Here is a 17448-nt window from a genome sequence, read left to right on the forward strand (position 1 = left end):
ATACAGTATCTTGGCACCATGTGTACCGTCGGTATTGTGCAATAGTCAGTATGCACAATTCTATTTGCATGCAAATTATAAACAGTACAATAACCTTTTTATCTGAACCGGCCTAAGAAATATACCTTTTCACATTTTATGGCGTAATCCTAGCATAAATTAAAAAGGATGTATCAATACTCTTGCAGCTGTAGGTGGTTTCAAGTGAGCCAACGGTATGCTGAACACATTGATAAGCTGTAAGAGGATTAGCAACCACATTTGGCCATGAGCTTTCTTTTAGAACTGGCTGCAAAATGCAATAAGAACACATCCTCCGCCGCCCTATCACAAGTGTTTGAGCTCCGCCTCATCTGTGTCGTTTTAAAATGTTAAGTTTCAAAGATTCCGAGGAAATGGTTCCCTAGTCTGGTGTATGAGCATTGAGCACACCTGCAGTTCGAGCTTGAAAATGCCCTCCAGGGTGGCGACAGCTTCTTAACAAGATTATACTAACTGCGTGAAAGGAATCTGATGACCTGCTCCTGTCTTCTTGCTGATACACACACCTGTTCACTGTGACGGTATCTTTGATGGCAGGGTAACAAACTTTGAAAGAGCCAAATGGAACCGTGAAATTCATTGTTTTATTGCCCTCAGATCAGCAATTAAGTAAGTGAACCAGCCTGACAGCACGACGGAATCAGGAATTTTCTTGTACAAAGAAAGATACGACTAATCTAAAAAATACAATTCTTCATTGCAAAATATTGGTTGTTCAAAATAGGATACAAATTTCCAAAACAAACATGATTATCACCAATTCACTTGTCAACATTATATACTTTCGATACTTTAAATAACATAATTCCAAGATGCTTTTAGTAGTCCGCACACCAGGTGCAGAAAACAGGCAAATGCAAAATGTTGCTATGTTGAAAGATAAGACACCTGACACAATACAATAAGACAAGAGTCAACCGACTGAAATCATTTCCATTAACCGGCATACAGTAGCAAAAGAATTGCATGCATTTTACAATCAAACAATACTTTTGAAGTAAAACAAAGGGGATGAAAAAACAGGCCCAAATTGGAAAATATATGAATTCTTTACTGCGCTCCTTTCAAAAGCAGTGGAAATACAGTTTAGACATTCAGTTTATTCAACAGTGAATAAACCTCTGAATTAATTTCACCTAGAAATGTAGATTGAACCAAACAGATAAATATCAATTTTATTGGACCAAGATCTTAAATTTGTTGCGATGCTGTTAATAGCTATAATGTGTTTAACGTTTTTAACCACAAGTTACATTACATCTTGTATTTTCAAATGCTAAATGTTACATTAGTGTGAATGCTGTAGTAATGAAAAATTAAAAAAATGACATAATCGTTTCAAGGTACACTGCTTCATGTCTACATCAAACTTCAACACTTTCTCCACTTCCATCTCTTCGCTACTTACTATTACAATCTTCTTTTTTATTTTCATGCCACATCTACACGTACGCTTTCCTTTCATAATCTCACTTTTCTTTCTTCCTTTTAAATCCGTTGACTGCATGACCTTCAACCAAACACGTCCCTAATGGAACCCACGGTACAATGTTTTCGTAGCATCTTACCGAGCCGTTTCATTCTTTTGAGAATCCTCTTTGGGTTTATTTAACTAAACTGTCGAGTTGATGGATAGTGATTCTATTTCAAAGCACACTTTTTGGAACAGCCTTTCTGTGTTGTTGTTTGGGTGATTTGGGAGTGTTGTCAAGAGGGGGCCATTGTGGTTTGGTTAGCTGAATGTCATCTTCTATTTTAAAGGCTTTCTTCAGAGGGTCGGCCTGTGGGGGCCAAACTACAGACATTTTGTTCCTGTGTGATTTGCTTTCATCGCACATTGTTGTCAGATTATTTTCAACGCTGTGTGTTTTGTCTACTGAATTTAGGCTGCTCATGGAATATCTGCATTCAAGTTTCTCGTCTAAAGGGATGGGTCCACCACATCCAGCTGGAGGATTCTGCCCAAGTCCATTGTCGAAGCTCCCTTTGGATTTGAGTAGTTGTTTGTAATGGTGCAGGCAGTAGAAGTGTCCGTGGAGAGAGACGCAATTCCCTAAGCTGCAAGAGGAAAGATTTTTTTTGCATTTTGAATAGATAATTATTGATAATAATGACAATACTGTCAATAAAACACAGAGGCAGTACAAATTAATAACTTTCAATTGTGTCAATTTGAATTAATGCAATATTCACCTTAATTTATTTCCACAGTGCTCACAGCAGAAACAGGATTTATGGTACTTTTTTTTGTCCACTATCACAGCATCCATCGGATATGCTCTCCTCCGACATACTGTGCAGAGCTCCGACTTTGGAACTCGAACCTGTTTGAAAAAGAGGCCTTATTGTATTATTGTAGTTAATCGTATTTGTGAAGAGCAATACAATTCATGACATATGCATTCAAAAGCGTACCTCACACTGTACGTTTATTTGTTTTAATGAAACATTCAAAATGGCCATGAGACTCTTATGGTTCAATATATCAGCCCATTTGATTGTGTTCCCTCTTCGACCTACTTGCATGCATGCAAAGGTGGTCGGCTAATTGACAGCCTCTCGAAAGTGCTGCAGTGCTTATTAGGAACCATTGGACCAATTATTTTATATTGATCATCCTAATTATATGCTCTGCACACAAAATATGTTGTTTTTTCCAGAGCTTTCGAGCTGGTTGAGTTGCTATCACATGATAGGTTGTCATAAAGGGATGAAGATCCCCCAAATAAATACATAGTAAATACCATCCTTTAACAACTGATGAGGACCAAGATATTCAGTTAAAAGTTACAGAAAACTGCTGTAGCTTCTGTCAAGGATGAACTGCCAAACAAGTGTTATTGAAACTGTGTTTAAAGGACTGCTGTTGGAAGGACTACCGAGACGTTTGGTTCAAACATTCACGCTCCCCAGAGGATGAATTATGTCAGTGAAACTACAATTTGCCTCTTGCACGGTTGTCATGACGTCCCCATCCGCCACTGTTGTACTCCGCGGTTAGTTCCAATTAGTGCGTGTAAGCATGCGAAAAACCCTGAACTGAGAATGACATCAGCAGGTAATCATGGCCACCCGGGGCATGTTAGCATGCTAATTTGGCCCAAAGCACTGCTGTGGTAAGTTAAGCCTGACCGAGCTGCTCGCATGGCTGGAGCTTCTTAGCCTTGATCTCTGTTTGTTCTACGGAAAGCCTTCACAAGTCATAAAATGCAGTGATTAGAAACACAGCCTTTCTTGCACAACACAAACTGAATTTATTCAAATAAATCCCGTGCATCCATTGTCCATGCTATTCGTTTATGTCGCTTCATGCTTCAGGCCTTTACCAGATGAGACAATCTTCGTCTGACGCGACACAACCTGTGACGTCGTCTCCTCCGAGATCGTGTAGCCGAGACTCTTGAAAACGGACTCGCTCTCTGTCCAGGTTTTCTGGAAATTACTCAGCAACTTCTCAGTGGCGTCCTCGTCGAGCGTGTCCGCTTGCTTCGATGACGCAGCTTTTTTTCGAACCGCGTCGGCGTAGGAAAAAGGGGCCCGTTGGGTCGGCGCGCTCTCCGCGTGCTCGGACGCAGCTGTCAGCATTCCGGTGACCTTGTTACCGAACTCGTCGATGTCACAGAATCGCTCCGTGGCCGATTTGGTTCCGGAAAAGGCCGCCCGTTCTGCTGGCACAAGATCTGCCTCGGTTTCCCGAGGAGGGAGGGGGCTGCTCTGCCGCGATGCTTTCTTTGTTTCTTGGGGACTCTCCCGCTTCGAAGCGTCGGCTGCAGTCTCCTCCGGATCCCTTTGCTCCTCTCCGTGCGAGGAGCTTAGCTCGCCCAGTTCAAAAACATTTTTAATAGCCTGGATGTCAAAAGATGGCATTTCTTGTTCAAAGATGTTTGCTTTCTCTCCGTCAAATTCACTGCTTTCAGCGTCATTGTGAAACCAATCTGTGAGAGGCATAAGCTCTTTTCTCATAAATAATTCCTCTTCTGATGATTCAAATGTGTTTGCAGGATCATACAGGTCCGCCTTGGGAAGCTCATCACCTTCTTGGCTCTTATTTTCTGCCACTGAGTCGTCCACGTCTGGCCCTAATCTTTCAGGAATAGCAATGGGCTCTTTTCGCACATAGGTCTTATGAATTTCCGCCTTTTGAGCTTCTTCAAAAAACTCTCTCTTTTCTCTGACAGATACAGATGATGGCTCTGGAAGATCTGAATCTTCAATGAGATCTGGGTCACTCTGACAAAATGGCGGGTGGGAAGTGCTTGGTGTTCCGCTTGCATTCGTACGGTCTGAAACACCAGCTCGATCTTCCTCCACATTGACATCGGCCCACTGAGCCTCCCGTTCTGTTGCGAGAGCCTCTGGAGCCTCCACAGGTTGGGGCTCAATTTTGATCTGCCGATGGAAAGACGCGGGCGACTCCACAATCTCCGATCTCCTCTCTGAGATCTGTTGGGGCGGCGGCGTCCGCGGCGGCGGGGTCACTCCGCGCGAGAGTTTGGCGGTCGCGTCTTTGAGCCGAGCCAAATTTTCCGCCCGGTCAAAAGTCGGAGAGGGCGTGATTCTAGTGAGCCGCGAGGTCGGGGTGTCGCACCTGCGCGGCGGCGGCGTGGGAGGCGTGAGCGGCTTCTGCGGCGGGGCGGGGGACGGCGTCGCTCTGTCGGTCGGGTCGGCTCTCCGCGTGGATTCAATGGTGATGGACGTCGGCGACGGCGAGCGCATCCTCAGCAGCGGCGACGGAGCCCGGACGTCGACACACTTGCTCTGACTCGCCTCCTCGCTCCGTCTTTCGTGGGTGGTCGTCGTCTTCGTTTGGTTCTCAATTTTCGCAGAGCCGATACTGATTTGGGATAAGCTGCAAACAAATTTCTCCGGTATTGCCTCGAATTCATGCTTCTCTATTGTTTTTAGATGCATTCGTTCTGCCTCTGATAGTTCACTGACACAAGAGTTGTTTTTTTGAGCGCCACTTTCCACCACAGGTTCCTCCAGTTCGCACTTTCTTTCGGGATTCATCAGCCAATGTGGAAGCGCATTGAGCAGAGCCTCAGTCTCTGTGGTGTGAGAGATTAACACGTGAGCCTCCTGCTTCTGGGAGGCTTCTGTTCTCCCCGCTGTGGACTTCGCCCGTTCATTTTGCCCCGACCGGCCTGTCACTGTAATTGGGACATCCCGACTTTCTTCCGGCGGATCCTCCTCGCTCTGCCGAACAGCTGTCACTTCTTTCCTCTTAGTTTGAGATCCCTTCCCTGGCGTTGGAACAGCTTTTCGTTGCTGGACACTCTGCCCGTCTTTGCTCTCCGCGATAACGACTTCTGTGTCGAGTTCAATCTGCTCTTCATTTGTACTTTTTTTGATTTTGGAAATTGTAATTGTTTCTTGAGCTTGTTGCGACTTTTCAGATGTCGCTTTGCTGGGATCTACGATGTCTCTCTTTGATTCTGTGGAAATCTCCTTACCTTTAGACTTTTTGGACTTCTTCTTCTTTTTTGCGGGAGCAGGAGCGTGCGGCTGGCTGTCCGTCACGCCGTCGGTGCCGGCGGCAGCAGCAGCAGAGGAAGTCACTTTCTTAATCACCTGTTTAAACTCTGTCTTTACTTCCTTATGTTCACTGGTCACATTCACCTCAGCGGCTTCCTTCACGGTCACCTTGACGTCTTGTGAAACACTTTGTTTCTCGCACTCACTGGGCGTTTTTATCTCTATCTGCTTTTCTTGCTTGTGGCTCTTTTTCCCCTTTTGATTTGGTTTGCCTGCTTTTACATTGGAATTGGCAGCTGTCTTTTCTGCTTGTATTTGCTGATCGAAGACCTTCTCTTGGCTTTTGGTAGGAGAAAGATCAGAGTTCTTTTTGTTGTCACGCTGTGGGGATCTGGACTCTTTTGCATTTTTCTCTTTTTTCTCAGATTCTGATTTTCCCTCGTTCTTCTCCACATGGCTTTTATCACACTGCACAGCTTCGTTTTTGTCATTGAGCTTGTTTGAGCGCTTTGTTTTCTGATTTTTTAAATCCTTCTTTCTGTCAGCCAACACGCTTTCAGTTGTTGTGACATCAGTCATCGAAGTGTGGACCACGACGGATTGAGCCGACTGTGTGGTCGCATGCATCTGTTGTTTAACGGATGACACCGATGAGGTCTTCAGAACGGAGATAACCTCTGACGTCTCACTGGAGACGATCTGCTGTTTGGCAGAAGACACAACCGATGTTTCAGTGCAGGTTTTCTCAGGGCTGGCGCTGACGTCGCTGTGGGTGGTGTCCGGGACTACCACGCGCTTCGTTAGGCCACATGACAGGGAGTCCGAATGAACTCTCGATGCCTTCTCGTCAGCGCTCTCCTTTGTGTGTTCTGATGCATTGCTGCTTGACTGCTCCGTTTCAATGGTGGAGAGCATCTCCAGAGCAGCGGTGACTGAGTCGTGTACGTAGGTGGGCGTTGGAGTGCTCGGGGGGGTGTTGTCCTCCACCAGCTTCCGATACTTTCCTTCTGCTTTTATCAATGCGGTGTTAAATTTAGTGGTTTTCCCTCTCGCGGAGGGCGGAGGAGAGGGCGGAGGGGTGAACTTCACGGGGGGGGTGTAAACTCTCTTCGGCGGTTTTGGTGACTCGGGCAGCGGAGGGATTTCACATGAAACCGTTTTTGTTGTGTGTGTTGTTGTTTTTAATTGTTTTTGGCTGATTTCTATTACTTTCTTGGACGTGAGCTCCACCTGCTCCGTTTTGCTAAATTCCACTTTAGGCTCCAACTTTGGGACCGGGCATAAAACTGGAGCTTTCACTTTTTTGACCGTCATCTTTTTTGCTTTCGCTGGTGAGCGATGAATCGCCTGCGTTGGCATGCTCTCCAGTTCTTGTTGAGAGGGTGGAGGTGGGAGGAAGTCCTGCTCACTGTTTAGCGGCGGTGGTGGAGGGGGAAGGCACTCGATGTCAGAATCAACACTGGGGGGCGGAGGAAGGTCAGCGTCCGTCACAGGTGGTGGTGGCGGAGGCAGGTCGGGCTCTGGCGTTTGTGGTTTCAGGACGTAATCGTCGGTTTTAACTTTGGTTTTATCAACTTTTTTCGCTCCCTTCCCCTTCGACTTTAGATTACGAAACTCTGTCTTTAGTGTTTTGATGCCATGATTTTGGACAATTGTTTTATGCTCCAACACAGTCGTTGATTGCTGCGCCGACTGCTTCTCGGAGCTTGAGATTGTTCTAACAATTTCAGAGTCATTAGAGATGACGTGCTTTTCTTTCGATAACTCTGAATCGGCAGTTTTTATCTTTTGCACGTTCCTCTTTGCATCAGCATTTAGACTTTTAACTGGAGGGCTCTGCCTGACTCGAACTCTTCTGTATGATCCATGTCTGACTTTTGGAGATTCACGCTGTGCCGTTTCCAACAGCGATTTAATGGTGCCTTTAACATTACCCTTTATCACCTCTTCTTTCTCTAGCTGCGACTGGTCCTGCGTCTCATACAACGACTTAATTGACATCTTCACGTCACCCTTAACGTCCCGCTCGAGGCTTGGGCTCCTTTCCATCTTTGGTGAAGACGGAGGCTCCAGCAAGAGCTGAATTGTTCCTCTGACGTTCCCTTGAACGTCTATTTCCTGTTGACATGTCTTCCTCTCACTGGAGGCCTCCTGCAGACTTTGCATTGTTGTGCGAATGTCGCCCTTCACAATTTCCTCCTTTTCGACTTCCTTCACCATTTGCTTTGCCAGCTCCAGGGATTTCAGTGTGGCCCTCACATCTCCAGGAACTAAATCCTCGGGAACGGCTTCAACTCGAGATGTCGACGACTTTTCAAGAGACCTCAGCGCCACTTTGATATTTCCCCGTACGATATCCGGCTTCTCCACCTCTTTGTGTCGCTTTTGAGCCTTCTCCAGGCAGCGCAGGGCTTTCGGTATGTTGCCTTTCACCACCTCCTCTTTCTCCACTACGACCGTTTGATTTGCCGATTCGGACAACAGGCTTAAAGCAGCTTTCAAATCGCCTTTGACTACCTCCTCTTTTTGGAGTCTTTCCGAGGAGAGCGTTGGTTCTGACATGAAAACTTTGACCTGGTTCTGAACATCACCCGGTACAACGTCCTCCACCGTGCGATCGACTTGCGTTGGATTGCGCCCGAGGATGAGTTTGGTGCCCTTGATGTCGCCTCCGAGGATCTTCTCTTTTTCTGCTCTGTCAGGCAGAGTTTCATCAGGTCCTACGTGGAGCTGTTTGAGATAGTCCAGAGCTCCAGATTCGATGCACATGGAGTAAAAGTTGACATTTCCCCTTTCCGTCTCGTCTATCCTTATTTTCATCACTTGATCACTGTTGTCTGAGCTGGACAGACTTTGAAGAGCACTTTTTATATCCCCTCTCACAATGTCCTCTCTGTCTACGTTAACGTTCTCTTGTTTATTGAGAAGGGAATACAATGTCATCTGCACGTCTCCCTTTTCGTCCTCCTGGATGAGTATTCCATGTTTGGCTGAACCGCTCTCGTCAAAAAGTTTGTTGATCGCTTCCTGAATGTCGCCTCGTAGTATTTGCTCCTTTTCAACACTGCACTCACTCTCTTGGTTGAATAGCTGATGTACTGTCGAACTGATATTGCCCATCTCGTCTGAATCTATGACTATCTGCCGCTCCTGTCTTTCTCCTCTGTTCAGCAGGTTCATCATAATTGTCTGCAGATCTCCCCTGATGACATCCTCTCGTTGGATTTCCGGAGCCTCCTTATTCATCAGCTGGTATTTAGCCATTCTAACGTCGCCTATTTCATCAGCTTCAATGAGTATTCCCTTTGACTTCACCATTTGCTGACTATAAAGTTCCGCCAGAGTTCCTTTGACACTCTTTCCCACGATTTCCGTCTTCTCCACTTTTGTCTCATTAAAGTCATCAAACGGTGTGGTTTCAAATAACCACGCGGTGGTCTTTACGTCGGATTTGAAAGTCGCTTCCGGTGGTGTGATGATTGTGCCTTGGTCCTCATCTACCTCTTTAATGTGATCAAGGGGATTTTTCTCAAAGAGCCAGACTGAATGTTTAACATCTCCCCTTTCAACCTCTTCTTTTTTAACCGTTTCAATCAGACTTTCAGAGCTCATGCTTCTTATCTTGTCAATGGACTGGGTTTCAAATCTCCACTTCGCAGACCTGACATCCCCTTTTTGTATTTCACTCACATTAACCGTTCGAACGGATTCCTGCAACCCTGTGTCAGATTCAAAGCGATCTTTGTTTATCCTGACATTGCCTCCCTGAATATCATTCACGGTTTTAACGAGCGTTTCCTTTCCCTCTGTGATCTTGTCGAGCGGTTGCGTCTCAAACTTCCACTTAGCAGAGGTGACGTCTCCTTTTTGCACGTCCTGTTGTGCGACAGATTTGATGATGTAAACCTCATCAGTGTCCTTGATGGCGTCCAGGGGCTTGGTTTCGAACTTCCAGCGGGTTCCCACCACGTCTCCTCTGGTCACTTCTTCACTCGTGACAGTGGTGACCTCGTGGTAAAGTCCCTCTTTGTCCTGAATGGCGTAAAGCGGCTGATTTTCAAACATCATTGTGTAATTTCTCACATCGCCTCTTTCACCGTCCTCTCGGAAAATCTTTCGCATTTTCATCAGCTCTTTGTCCGTCTCCTGAATTTCATCCAAGGAGTATGTCTCAAAAATGAAACGTGCCTTATCTACATCTCCTCCCTGTACGTCATTCACTGTGCGGCTGCTTGTGTATTCCTCTTGGCTATTGTGCATTGCATCCATTGACTGGTTTTCAAAGAGCCATTTGCAGTTCACTACGTTCCCTCTTTGTATGTCCTCAGTCTGAGCCCTCTTGAGATTTTGCATCAGCTCCTCAGTTGTAGAAGTCATGATATCTGATGTTTGATTTTCAAAAATATACTTCATCCCAGATACGTCTCCAGATGCAACGTCGATCTCAGTGACACGCTTGAAAGAGCCTTCCTCCTCCCGGGAAAGGTCCTCCAGCGTCTCCGTCTCAAAGAGAAAACAAGCCGTCCTCACATCCTTTCCTTTAATGTCCTCTTGATTGACAGTGCATGTTTTCAGAATAGTCTCATCGTGGATAGTATCAAGTGCTTGTGTCTCAAAAAGCCACGTGCTGGTTTTGACATCTCCCTTTTGCATCTCTTCAGATTCATTTTCACCCTTTAGCTCAACTCTTTCGTAGAGGACGTCCATCGGTTTTGTCTCAAATAGCCACTTGCAGGTTTTCACGTCACCCTTCACGTTGTCAAGATTTATCTTTTCCCCCGTGACCTCCTCATCTTCAATATTGCTGAAGTACTTAATGGCATCGAGGGGCTGTGTTTCAAACAACCACTTTGCAGTTTTAACATCACCGGACTCTATTTCCTGTTTGGATATGCCCTGGATGATTTGGTATCGATCAATGCTTCCATCAAACTGGTCAATCGGTCGCGTTTCAAACATCCACTTGCACGTTGTCACATCTCCTTTCACGACCTCTTCACGCCGCACCGTCTTCACCTCGTGGAAGTGCCCCGAGCTGTCTTGCATGGCGTACAGCGAAGTGGACTCAAACAGGTTTTTATTTGCTTTCACAGAACCGGAGGTCGCACCCTCTATTAGAATCTTTTGTGATTCATCCCTGCAGTTTAAATCTGTGCTCTCAAAGATCTGCTTGAAGTTCGAGACGTCAACTCTGTCAATTTCTTCCAGGTCGATCGTTCGGAGGACTTCTTTCTTCTCCTGTCTGATCTGCTCCAGGGGTTGGCTTTCAAATCGCCATTTCTGATGTCTGACGTCACCCTTCTCCTCATTAAGTGCGACTGCTCTTTTCAGTTTGCCCACCTCCGAAAGCTCCTTCAACTCCTCAGCTGGAGCTGTTTCAAAATAATGTCTGGCTGATCTCACGTTACCTGCGATAATGTCCTCTTTTGTCAGTAGCTGAGTGTTTGAATCGTCTTTGAAAGTGTCCATTGGCCTGGTCTCGAATGCCCAGCAGTTCTTGCGAACATCTGCCCTACAGCTGGTGCCATCCTCCTGTGTGAAGTCGTCCGCAACATTGACGGTGCGAGTAACTTCTTTCTTCTCCTCTCGGATGTGCTCTAGAGGTTGACTCTCAAAGCGCCATTTTTGGTGTCTCACATCTCCCTTAATTTCTTCATTCACTGTTGCCTTTTGAAGTTTTCCGACCTCAGGATCGGCTTTCCTCTCTGCCCGAGGGCTGCTTTCAAAAAAGTTCCTGGCAGATCTAACGTTGCCCCCGATAATTTCTTCAACAGACTGGGGTCTCGCGTTGGAGTCGTCCTTCAGAGAATCCATTGGCTGGGTTTCAAACACCATGCAGTGCTTTCGCACATCCGCTCCGCTCGCTTCTTTCGTCTCAATTCTTGAGCTTTCCCACCCGTAGAGAGAATCTAATGTCTTTATCTCGAACAGCCACCTGCCCCAGTCCCCCTTGTTGCTGTCCTCCATGGAAAGACTGCAAACAACTTTCAAAGATGTAGATTCCGTTTTTGTCGTGTCCAGGGGTTGGGTGTCGAAGAGCCAACGTGAAGCGATGGAGTTCTCCAATTCACTCTCAATTTTACGCACAGACTTAATCTCCAGCATCTGACTCGACTGTCCCATGATGATGCATTTAAACTGAGTGTCAAAAGTACTCGTGACAGTTTTCACTTCTCCATGAATTTCCTCTAACACTGACCTCAGTGTCAACAGGTGGCTCTCGTCAATGGTCTCAGTATGGCCAAGGCTTTCCATGTACTTATTGTCAATCATATAAATCGTGGAGTTTCCATCCTCCTCTGTGAACACAATCTCTTTTGTCAAATCCTCCTCCTTATGCATTTTGTTGAGAGTATGCATCGTCTGGGTTTCAAACAACCATGCCGCAGCACGGACGTCACCTTTATCGCATTTGTTGAACTTTTTGTATTCCGTTGAGTTGACATTGTGCGAGGTCAGCTCGTCCATCGGCTTGGTCTCAAACATCCAAGCTGTTCGTCTCACATCTTTTCCAAGAATCATTTCCTGTTCAGTTATTTTGTTGTTGTCGTCGTCGTCGTCGGCAGCTTCATCCTTGATGGTGTCCAGTGGCTTATTTTCAAACCTCCATCGCATTGCCTGCACCTCCCCGGGGAGAATCTCCTCCCACTCCACGTATTCCTCGTCGTTGACGTCGTCGGGACTGCCGCCATCGTCCTCGTACATGAACTCCTTGTTCTCGGACTGGTTGTTCTCAGCCTCGGTGTGTTCACTGTAGTACTCCTTTTCTATATTCCTACGGACCTCGGGGTGAATGTGCCTGTAAAGGCGTTTCAGCTCGTACATGCTCCTCTGCTTGCAGTAAGCTTCTTTGTTGAGCGGGTATTTGGAGAGGTTTGTCGGCTCCGGTGGCTGAGGTGAGTATTGGCACGCTGGAGTATTTTCGCTGTCTGACGGCATTTCTAGTAAGTCTGGAGGAGGGGGTGGAAGATACTCAGAATCTTCAGGCGGTGGGGGCGGAAAGTCGTCATAATCCACCTCCACAGCCAATGTGTCTTCAGCTGTCTCATTTGCGGATGCTTCACACACATTGCTAGTCACGGTGTTGTTCTGTGTCACATTTGAGCACCACTTTCCTCGATTGATATCACGTCCAATCTTTTTAAGGATCAAAAATAATATTTGCGGGTGAATAATTGTAAATCCATCACATTAACTCATAACAGGTCAATGTATATTACATTTGCTAATTGCTACATTTACTGATACATTGTAGAATTCACATCATAAAACCTGAATTATGTCATGAAGCAGAATACCTGGATTAATCTGGCAAAATAAATTGCTTTTTGTATTGTAAGTATTTTTTAGCCACAAATGAATAAATATGAAGTTATCATCCTTAAGATTGTCTTGAAGTCAGACCTCATTTATGAATTGAATATTTTAAGCATTAGCAATTTGGTAAATTAATAGTCTGTTATTACCTCTCTAAATCAAAATGTCATTGTTAAAGTCCACTATTCCTGTGTCTCCTGCTCACTGTCGCAAAGCTGCATCCGAACTGTATATGAGATTGTGATTCCTATTACTATTTTTGACTGATTTCTTTATGAAGACAAAGTTTGATTTGACGTCACCGTAACAGACGCAATGAATGGTCTCAAGAAGTGTTCTGTTTCGCCAAATCAACAAGGACTCAATCTTAAGGATTGCAACTTAAATTGATCTCTTATTAATACTTACCTAAAATTAAATATTCTGTCTTTTCATATTTTAGTACTGCTTAGCACAAGTGAAATTGAATTACTTACTTTGATTGGTTTGTGTGCAGCAGCCTCTTCTATTGTTTTTTCAAAGTGAGCCCTCAGTTCTTTTGTAGTGAACCTGGGTAGCTCCTCTTCTAGAAGTCAGCAAAGAAACAAGTATATAAGCAGGCCTCAGGTTAGTCAGGCTGTGACAGCGTAGATTAAGGAAAATAAAAGTATCCAAACATCATCCCACCTGTTTCCGTTTGATGATCAAAACTGGATGTGAAGTTACTGTCACTGTAAGACACCTAAATAATTCAATCATTTTTGAATTATTTCTTATAAATACTACACATTTTCATGAAATGTAAAGGGTTTTTTTTATCACAAAATTCTCGTTGTGCAGAAACAGTGAAAGTTGAAATACCGCTGCTTCTTGCTTTAAACTTTGCTGCTGACTTCCTTGAACGACCTGCCTGCTGCTGCTTGACGTTGTCACCTCAGAGTTGGACATTTCCTTTGAAGATGTAGACAGCGGTTGTCACACTTAGTGTTAAACATGTGCATAAACACGCGGCTAAATCTCTGCAACAACAAATTGTTCATACACTCACAAATTCACTTCACTCGAATTTACTTCACGCAACTGAGCACCATGTAGAGATGATGCTAGACAGCAGTTTGAAATGACTAATCCAGAAGGAAGACGATGACAAAGAATGTGTCAAGCTGTTCACTTACAACATAAAAATAACAACATTATTTTCAGCTTCTTTGTTAAGTTTCTCTCCACTGAATGGAGCTTTCACATCTGGGTTATTAAAGCACCCTGAAGGTTTCCTGGAAGCTGTTCCAAATGTCAAGCAACGTCTGTGACTTAATTCCACACACTTGAGCATCGGAGTAAGATTTGATACGAGCCTCAGTGTTAATTTTCAGGGTAATATTGTATTTTACTTGCAAAGCTCTTCATGCAGTCACACGGTTGCAAAGCTAAATGACGGAAACAAGCTTAGGTCAGAAGAATTGTTACCATCTTTTAACGACTCTCATCTCATGCTCTCAGCCTCGTGAATGAACACACGATGTTCTGCATGTGTACCTGCACGGTTCTGTGATGGAAATGGATCTGGGTTACATTGTGCGACGTTGCAGTTTCCCGGGTCTCAAATTGTTTCCTCACACTGGCAAGTCCCCCAGGCAGGGAACAAACCTCTGTCTCCTCCATGACCTAATGAAGCAGAAAACATCATTAGCTGCCTCCATTTCCACATGCCCAGAAATCAAACTGGTGCTTAATACGACTATTCGGCAGTGCAGACCACCGCCGGACCTGGTGCAGCTAATGCTACGTGCACATTTCCCTCTCACATACAAAAACACTGATAATATGCCGTAATGCATTCAGATTTAGGTTAGAAACTGGGGGAGCTCTCTCAACACACGGCTGACAATACTTCATGTTGTCTGCAGGCCTTCTCTGTATTCTGTTTCAGAAACCACACATGTCCATGCACAAAGCAAAGTAGCCTACAGCGATGGAGGCGGCGTCTGCTTGCTTGGAGACAGCTGCCTGGTCCACGGCCTCGCAGTTGGTCAGTGGGATGACCTCTGAGCCCACGGAGTGAATCCGGTTCCTCTGGTTTACACCTCTTTCAGGAAGTCCTGCCCTGGTTCAACCTGTGCTGCCAGCAGCTACGGCAAAAATTACCAATAAACTTTCAATGAAACGCTTCTCGCTTATATTTAAAGGAACACTGTCTCAGTTTTAGTGTCATCTAGTGGTTTGTGTTAAATATCCCTCAGCTCAATCAGAATCAGAATCAGAATTTATTGCCATATATGTTACAAATAGAGGAATTTGACTTGATGAATTGGTGCAATATAAGAATAACATAGAATTTAATAAGATAAAGTAAAATACCCTGGCCTCCTGACATTTAGTCAATCAAATGATGTACACAAAGTATAATTCTATTTATATATGCAGTTACTCTATCTTGAGAAAAGGCGAGTCATACGTTAATTGGAAGCATTCATAGACAAATGAAGGTTTAGTACAGAATGATTCTTCTCCAACAGTGTACCTGAGGGATTGTCCCCCTGAAATAGTCATTTAAGATGACTTGCCTAAAGTCCCTGGTACCACTCATATTTTGTCAATGAAGGGCTTAATTGTAATCATCCTTTTCATCTAAGGCATAATTAGAAGATATGTCAGGAATTGTGTCATCCAGAAGCAAAGGACTATTACTATTAACATACAGCGTATTACAATCTGATGAAAAGATACTCAGAGCAATGTTTAAGTATTCCAACTCTTGACGTCACATCAGACCAGTTGGTGACAAAATCATTTTGTCTACTTTTGTCAATTTCAAGTATTCACACCTTATGCTAATGAAAGATGAAATGTGAATAGAGCCTGTTTTGATGATCTGTTAAATTAAAGGATAATGTCATAACAAATTGTCTGCTATGTGGAGTATTAGCAATTGAAGCCATGTGTAAAGTCAATTCAATATCAGCAACAATGACAGTGGACAGGAAGTAATATTTCACATCTTTGTCATCATTTCTGGCAGTACAGGATGGATTTAATCACCAAATACCATTTTTCAAAGTGTTGAAAACTCAATAAAGTACAGCATAAAAACAGCAAATACATTCCTACTCAGTTTTTTGAGTTACAGAGAGCTGGAATATGAACTATTTCATTTGATATTGTTATCCCTTAATGCTGCACTCAAAATTTTATGGAAATATTATATCTGCAAATTATTGTACTGCACTGTTGCTGCTTTCTCTAGGCATATTTGGATGTGTAGCCCAGCAGTCCCCTACCATCTATTTTAGCCAGGAATGGAAAGTATGTTTGTCATACAGAGCTCTTAAAAAGTAATTTACATATTCTACTTCAAAGCTTGACTTGCAGTGAAACTTAAGCATAAAATTCTGCAGTGCAGCATATTAAAATGAAGGTCTTGAGGAGATGGATTTATAGAGAGTAAATTATTGTGGTAGAAACTAAAAGTGTGTTGGCAAAGAAATCTGCCGGAGGCTATTTAATGACATGTCAGGTTGGGCTGAGAGCTCAAATAACAAGAAAGTGAAGTAAACTAGGCGCCACGAACTCACAAAAATAAATCTAGCCTATTTTAAACTTGAAGGGTCGTGTTTCTTAGTGAAATATAGAGGAAAGCTGGTAAGTCAAAGTTTTCCTTTAAGGCTTTCAGATTGACTTAATCATTTTGTGTTTGTGACTTTTGTTCTAATTACTCTGCATGATTCCTCATGTAATGGTTTCACAGGTAACAATGAAGTACAACGACTTAACAGCTAGAGTTACTGGATCAGAACTCCATCTATTCGCAAATTAAATCTAATCCTTTCCTAAGCTTAAACTCAAGAGTTCATTTAATATTGATATATATATATATATATGTATATATATATATACATATATATATATATATATATTAGCCTCTGTATCCTGTATTTTGAATGAAAGTGCACTTAATAGAAGGACACCATTAATTGATATTATAGAACAGCCAAGAATTCAGTGCCAGCCTTTCATGTTTTTCACATGCAAAACCATTATCATTAAATCATAATTTGAAAAGCCCAAATCCCTCGTGTACTCGGATAATTATTCCAATAAGCTCTAACACTTGCTCTCAGATATCTCATCACCTACCAGGTAAGGAGGATATTGAAATGTAAAGATGCGAGCTCAGCCTGTGAAAATCCCACTTGAAGGCCACCGCACCTCCAAACCCGCAGGGTCGTTCCAAGCCAAAAGCAAATCCCAGTCGGTGTAGGAGACCAGCCCCAGTACTATGCCCAACTAGCAGACAGTGGCAGCTGATTTTATTTTAGACCCTCCGCCCACTCCCAAAAGATGGGCCTGCCGTGTGTTCTTTTTAGAGAGCGAGAGACCCCCCAATGCCCCCCATGCATAACCCCAAGAAAATCCATACGGAAATACTTCCTGTGACTCAACTACAACAAATGCGCTCACCCAGGTTTCATCATCAAAGCTTTCATCAGCGAGCACTGTGACTCGCCGTTAAATGCCAGATTACACACATAGAAATCCACAACGAATGCTATGGGGACTTTTTAACTTTGACTGCACTTGTTGATCCCTAAACGGTGCGTTGTGGACATGGGACAGACACTAGTGAAATGTGTTGGC

General features: G+C 44.1%; 1 protein-coding gene across 1 annotated transcript; it reads right to left on the reverse strand.

The window, feature by feature from the left end:
- Positions 1 to 607: 607 nt before the first annotated feature.
- xirp2b (xin actin binding repeat containing 2b) lies at positions 608 to 17087 on the reverse strand. Its single transcript, XM_037489081.2, has 9 exons — positions 16948 to 17087; positions 14782 to 14942; positions 14350 to 14478; positions 13675 to 13764; positions 13501 to 13555; positions 13311 to 13399; positions 3369 to 12654; positions 2236 to 2366; positions 608 to 2100 (listed from the first exon to the last, which is right to left on the reverse strand). Exons 3-8 carry the CDS (start codon positions 14473 to 14475, stop codon positions 2275 to 2277), a joined length of 9738 nt encoding a protein of 3245 aa, XP_037344978.2. The 5' UTR covers positions 14476 to 14478; positions 14782 to 14942; positions 16948 to 17087; the 3' UTR covers positions 608 to 2100; positions 2236 to 2274.
- Positions 17088 to 17448: the final 361 nt, after the last annotated feature.

This window comes from Pungitius pungitius, chromosome 10 (assembly GCF_949316345.1).
Source record: "Pungitius pungitius chromosome 10, fPunPun2.1, whole genome shotgun sequence".
In the NCBI taxonomy this organism is placed as follows: domain Eukaryota; kingdom Metazoa; phylum Chordata; class Actinopteri; order Perciformes; family Gasterosteidae; genus Pungitius; species Pungitius pungitius.

Coding starts and splice junctions, on each gene's coding strand:
- xirp2b (XM_037489081.2), bottom strand. CDS start 14,475: ATGGAGGAGACAGAGGTTTGTTCCCTGCCTGGGGGACTTGCCAGTGTG. Junction 13,556..13,674: donor GTTTAAAGCAAGAAGCAGCG/GTATTTCAACTT, acceptor TGAATTATTTAG/GTGTCTTACAGTGACAGTAA. Junction 12,655..13,310: donor CTGCACACAAACCAATCAAA/GTAAGTAATTCA, acceptor ATCCTTAAAAAG/ATTGGACGTGATATCAATCG.